General features: G+C 40.3%; 1 protein-coding gene across 2 annotated transcripts in view; it reads right to left on the bottom strand.

Annotated features, from left to right (window-relative positions):
* Positions 1-1,634: 1,634 nt before the first annotated feature.
* UBE2D2 (ubiquitin conjugating enzyme E2 D2) overlaps positions 1,635-6,704 on the bottom strand; it is a 31,332-nt gene continuing 26,262 nt past the window's right edge. For both annotated transcript variants that reach the window (XM_052772182.1, XM_052772183.1), the window contains exons 6-7: positions 5,183-5,276; positions 1,635-3,294 (exon numbers count right to left, since the gene is read on the bottom strand). In XM_052772182.1, the coding sequence (XP_052628142.1) occupies positions 3,249-3,294; positions 5,183-5,276 (140 nt within the window). In that variant the 3' untranslated portion in view covers positions 1,635-3,248. The remainder of the gene's footprint in view (positions 3,295-5,182; positions 5,277-6,704) is intronic.

Here is a 6,704-nt window from a genome sequence, read left to right as displayed (position 1 = left end):
CACAAGCAATGCATCCAGTCAGTGTTTCAGCTTTACAGCATTGCCAGAGCTGGAGGAATCTAAGCAGCCCAGGATTTTTTTTTTTTTTTTTTAATAAAACACATTTGCTTAGTACATGACAGGAAGAAAGGGAAATTGCATGTACAATCTACATCCATAGAAGTCCCTGCGCAAAGAAAGCCAAAGTGAAGTAGTTAACTTAAAATACTAAATAAAGTAAAAAAAAAAAAAAAAAAGAAAAAAAGGACAGGGACTGAAAAAGTTCATGATGTGACAAGTTCAGTTCTTAGAAAGGCCACAGCCAGACCCCTGGCTTCTTGTGCTGTTTTACACTAGAACATACACAATACCCAGTTTCAAAAGAGCAGGTTTCTAGTCCCCAAAAAGGCTATAAGCTGGATCAGGTTTTATGTTAAATCCTAGAAAAAAAGGCTCCTTCATCTAGTTCACAGTACAACCCTCAACAACAAATGGTCAACCCACATGAGGGACAGCATATGCACTCCCTACTTAAGGATCACCAGACTTGCTTTTACTATATATACCACAACGTTTGTCATGCCATCAGCAAGAAAGTCAGATCTGTTTAAACACTTCATTGCAAGCGCGAGACAAACATCCCAACACAAGCAGATGTGTTACTGTAGTATCTAAGGTGAAGTCGTTACACCATTCAGGACTATTTCAGTTCATGTATGACTGCATTTCTTTCCCATCACCTAGCACACCTGACTTCTGCTCCATAAGAAAGGGAAACCATCATCCTCAACTTCCACACTCGTTACTGCTCCCTTCGCTTTCTACCCCATACAGGCCTCTGATCTCTGCCAGTAACTGCCAATGCCAAAACCCAGCCAAATCTGCCACAGAAATCATTCTCAGGTGGCTCACTTGTAAAGCAGTTAAGGGGAATGCCCCAGAGAGAGCTTGCTGCAAGGTTGGCAATCACTCCAACCTCCCATCCCTGTACTTCTCAGAAAGCGAGTACCTGGTGACCCCACTGCAAGAACACAGGAGGACAACTCCAGCACCGCTGATCCATGTTCTCTGCCGCAGTCACGGAGAGTCTAGCAAGAATGTTAGCCCGCACGTTAGAACAGTTCAGTAAAAAGGTAAGGCCAGACACGGTTAAAGGTTAACACAAAACCAAGATACACTAGCAGCCACTAGTTTACACTCTAGTTTTGACAACGCCCCAAGTTTTTATCCAGGGCCACACTTCAGTGATAGGCCACATGCTGCTTTCTAAACCAGTGAAGACACCAACAGCTCATGGCATAACATAAGAGTGCCAAGAGTTTAAGACAACCCAATACCCAGGTTCATATGCCTGCACACTGTCTGTCTCCCCCTCCCCGGTAGCTGCCATCCCTACGTTGTCTCTCAGCCAGGAAACATGGCCACATGCTCCATTTCTTTTCATGTGAAGCTCTGCTCCACCACTTTAGAGCTGCTTCGTCCCCACGCAGCAGTGTCACATTGCTACAGCAGCAGTCTTCATGCCTGCTGGAGATGCACACGTATCCCGGTTTCACCTACAGCTTGCTGTAAGAGGACTCCAAGGGAACACTGCTAACATTTACATCCAGTGGTGCGTACACGAGGACATTGAGAGAGGAGACAAGTGGAACAGATTTAGACCAAAAGCAGTGGACATTTATTCCTCATTTGTGCAAGAGTGTAAAGATGCATTTGAAAATGGATGGGACAGACCCCTGTGGCGGGAGAGCTGGAGGCTACAGCCTCTCCTTCAGTCGATGGCTTTGTTTACAATTCTACTAAGAGGAGATAAACTTGCAGACTCACCTATTGTCACACCAACGATGCTGGCAAATACACTTGTATACAAAGAAAAGTTTCAAACTACATTTTTCACTAGATTCAAGTGAAGACTTTGTTCAAAAAAAGACACATACAAGTACAATTTAAAACTGTATGAACATTTGCAAATGTTTAGTGCAAAGTAATTATGTAAAAGCTACATTTTATGAAAGTTTGTGCTGATGTGTTTGGTAGGTTTGTTTTTTGTTTTGTTTTTTTTTTTTTTAAACCCTTTTACATCCATTATTTTAGTTACATAAGGTTTCACTTACCTACAGTACATATGCATTGTGTTAGGTCCCATGCAAGTGGGAATAATACCATTAGGCTTTGTAAAATGTCACTCATTCTCATTTAGTAAACTGCTTATTTGGTTTAACAGTCAAGTTCCTGGCACACTACACATCCTGCTTTCATGTAAGTGCTTAAGCTTATGTTTGTCTTGTTCAGGTGCATAGCCTTGTGTGATGCAAACCAAACTGCTTCATGACTTCCAAATGCAACCATTTGTGAATGCAAAAGTTTTAGAGAAATCCACCATTAGTTTTAGCCTGTAACAAACTGCTCTTAAAATTAAAAGCCTATTCACACAAAGTTATATGTAATGACTGTAGTAATCAGTTTATTACACAGATTAATCATTCTTGAACGTACAAGCTCCAGGGGAGCAGTTGGGTCTTTAAATATACACAAGTTTTCTGTCAAATGGATTTTTACCCTTACATCCAAAAAGACCTAAGCAGTTAAAAAACTTAAGAAAAATAAGAGCTATTAGCTATGTATTAACTGAGGAAACCACATACAAACCAAAAAAAGTATGAAGGAAGGGAGAGAGTTGAAACAAATCAACATCACTTGATGCACTAATAGCTCCAATCCATTTAAATGTTGACCGGTTAAACTTAGACCTTAAACACAGGATGTGGGTACAGTTTATCTCATTGGTCATAACATTTACCTAAGGTGTAGGTCCTTCAGAATAAAATGAATACAGAAACAGCTTCAAGTTCTTCACCTTGCTTTTCATAACTGTTATGAGTTTAAAAGGATTCCACTTAAAATCCTTCACGGATCAGCAACACTGTCCCTAGAAATATGAAATCCACCATAACTCTCCCATTCACATTTTATTACCCAATTTAAATCAACAAGGAATGCTTTTAGGCTCACAAAGTTATGACTGAAGAACCAGCTTTTCACACACACACTTCTCTGCTAGGAGTCAATGTTGGTACGGGGAAATACAGTATTTCTATTTTGTTGTTCCAAGTATGTACAACACGCAGCACTGCTGTATCAGGTAAACATGTGCACAGGGGAAGATGAGGCGTGGGCTCATAGAAAGCAGTCAAATGGAAATCAAAAGGACTTTCTCTTTCAGAGTTCCCCTATCTTTATTTGTAGAGGTTATCCAATAATTTCTTTAATTACATCGCATACTTCTGAGTCCATTCCCGAGCTATTCTGTTGTACCTGTATGTATAAAAAGAGGATTTACTTAACATAGCATCTGAACAGTATTTCAAGTCCAGCATTCTAGTCTACACATGGCATGAACTTACATTCTCTCCAGTAGTATCATGAATTTATAAAATTTAAGAGCAAACTGAAATATTAGACAAACAGGGGAAACAAGAAAGCCTACAGTACTTCATGGAAAAGAAATAACTAGTCATATTTACAACAGGAATACAAGATCTTTGTGAGTCAAGCCACAAAATAGAGCTAGCACACATCTGAGGGGAAAGTGTTTTCAGGAAGTCTTTACCTGTACCTCCCCAGCCCCCAACTGCTGCATCCCTGTGGGAACTATTACTGCAGGTTTTGATTTTGCCATTCTGGAAAAAAATAGATTAGTGTGGCCCTCCCCCCTCATTCTTCTTCTTCCCTTAGAAAGTTAAGCCTAGTACCTGGTATCTACTAGGCTGCCAAACCCTGACAGGCTTGCTTCTTGCTACACATTGCATTTGGCTATCAAGACATAATTTGTCCACCAGATTTTATTTTTTTTTTTATTCTGAAGGCACAGTATGCTCTACTTCCCAAGCCACCTGGAGCTTTCGCACCCAAATAGCCTTTACAGCCAGAGCCACTGCTAGAGGAAGCTCAGGGTACTTATGTAAAACAAAGCGGTTGTCATGATTAACAGTACTGCTAAAAGCTTATTTCTGACAACAGAAGGCAAGTTGTTCTTACTCTACGGAATTTGTAGAAAAAGCGTAAGACACTTATAGCAAGAAGCTTCCTAGTCACGTACACCAACTAGGTTCTTGTGCTGGAATTTAGTCTGTAGACAATGTTCTTTAGCTCAAAGAATCTGACAATCCACTCATAATAAATGCTCTCGCCTTCACATCACTGTTCAGAAACTAATCAAGAAGCAAGTCCAGTTATGTTTAAGCACAAAAATTACTTCCCTATTTTTGGAAAAAATAGGAAAGAGTCCTGCATACATTAAGTGCAGTCAGTCACTGTTAGCTGCTTGAAATACGTACTGCTACTCTTGCAGCTCTGATTAAAAACAGGATGCATGAACTTCTCTAACACTGCTTCTCAAGTATGCAGCAGAGTAAGCAAGTTTGTGGATCATTTTCCCTTCCTATCTTGTTCTCATCAGATGACCATGTAGCTTCAGAAATTAACACTACTGATCAGATCTGGAAGGGAACAGCGAGGTAGAAAAGTGTTTACAACGGTCATTAAGCTGTTGCTTTTAAAGTGCTCATTAGTGCTAGAGTTCTCTCCATTCTTGCCATTTACTTCATAGAAGCTTGGAGTCCTCCCACCCCACCTCTATACCACTTGTTCTTCCCTTGTGCTGTCAAATGAAGAAGAAACAGGGTATTTTTGTTATTCCTCTGCTTGTATCATTCCATCACCAATAGCTAGCACGGAAATATTCTTCCACTAGAGTAACTTGTTCTCCCTCTGCTGGTTATGTAGAATTAAAGCAGGCAGTGAAGGCTCTTAAAAGCTGGTCACATTCAACTTAGAGCTCCATAGGAAACAGATTTGCATTGTTCACATTTTCATTAAATCAAGCAAACCTGTAATTAACAGCTACAACACTAATGAAAGACCATTGTGTGGAATGAAAATGCAGTAATAAAACCACAGAAGTACAAGGCCGCTACATCCTTCACTTCTACTGGCATATATACCTTCTTCCTACAGCAATGCAGTGCTGTTAAGATAGCAGTACTACAGATCCCAGGAAAAAAAGTCTCTAAAGAGGCCACAGTTGAAGTGCATAACGGCAAATCAAAGTTAACACTCTTTTCCAAGAAGCACGTCCTTTACTATTTAAGTGCGGATTCTGCTCTATCAAGAATGTTACATGTTTTTTGGCTTCCATACTCACTTTTCTCTATCTGTTTTGTAGATCCGTGCAATCTCAGGCACTAAAGGATCATCTGGATTGGGATCACACAACAGAGAACAGATGGACAAAAGTACTAGGGAGAGAAAAAAAGATACTGAATTAGAGTTTAAGTGCAGCTGAAGACACCTGGAGAAGTCAGCCCATGCACTTGCTTCCCCTCTAGCCGTTAGTATTAGCAAGATTTTTTTTTTTAAGTGCCAAGGAGCAGTAACCCCACATACTTCAGCCAAGGGATTCTAAACAAAAATCCTTACCATTTAACTACGCAACTTTGCATGACCACAAGTTTTTAAATATCACCACAACAGGTAACCTCCTGGATAGGTTTATCTAACTACAGCCTTAAATCACAAGGCACAAGCGTTCTATCTGAAACCATACCTGAAAGCCTTCTGAGAAAACATCCTTGCTTTTGCACTTGAAATTCAGCTTTTCCCTAAACCAGACAACCTCATTGTTAATAATTTGCAGAAGCACTAATCACAAGTCAAACAGCAGACAGGTCCAACTGAGATGAAGGAAGCATGAGCTGCTCACAGCTACTTGAGAACTGTTTAAAAAAAAATTGCTGGTCTTACAGAGAATTAAGATGCTTTATCCAATTATTTTCTAAACATAAGGAAGCTGGAGATAGATTAATTGTAGAATAGTATTCAAAATGAATCAAGAGAGTGTAGCTTACTGCACTCATACCAACCACAAAGCCCTGAACTTTAAAGTTCCACTATAAATATATACCATATATATCCCAGAAACCACATCCCGCTCATATGATGCCACTCAGCATAGTGTCAACCTTCATCCATATAAGGAGTCAGGAGACAGCCTGCAAAGCTACAAATAGCACGTGCACATTCCTACATTCACACCAAAGTAGAAGAGATGAGAAGGCAGTAAGTTATATGCAAAGCATATTGGGACAACACTACATGAGGCATGTCAGGGACATCTTGCCCCCGCCTAAGAAATGCCAAACATTCCTTTGTATTGCTTTCTCTCAGCCTGTTTTAATCAAACAGTGCCACTCCGTACGTCCCTTCACCAATAGCAGCAACAGCAGAGTTGTCACAGTGCATCCCCCAAACAAGTTGGAGATGACAGCAGTTAGAAGTCTGAAGGCACTAAACACAAATCTGTTCAAACTCCCATCAGTTGGTACTGTGCTGTGGAGCAGGAGGCAGAGCTACCATGCTGAAAGATATCAGCTGAAAATGAAAGAGAACAGCATGCATTCCATAACTCTTTTGTTGTTTTGAAGATAGGTTAAAACAGAGGCCACAAAACAAAGAACAACTAGATGCAGCTAGAGAGAAGGGGGAAAGCAGGTCTGAAATCCACTGGAACTGGAGAAAATTTTTTGAAATGGGACAAAAGTGAAAGCTTCACTAGGTCTTAACTGAGCTAGCTACTCAGTGATTAGAGCACCAAGAACCCAGAAACCCAGTTAGTTGTTTTCCTACATATTTCTGTAGGCCCTTCACTAATGAATTATCAATTTCAA

This window comes from Harpia harpyja, chromosome 20, assembly GCF_026419915.1.
Source record: "Harpia harpyja isolate bHarHar1 chromosome 20, bHarHar1 primary haplotype, whole genome shotgun sequence".
NCBI classification, from domain to species: Eukaryota; Metazoa; Chordata; class Aves; order Accipitriformes; family Accipitridae; genus Harpia; species Harpia harpyja.
The sequence above is the reverse complement of the archived record's forward strand: the minus strand, read 5'-3'. Positions and strand labels throughout refer to the sequence as shown.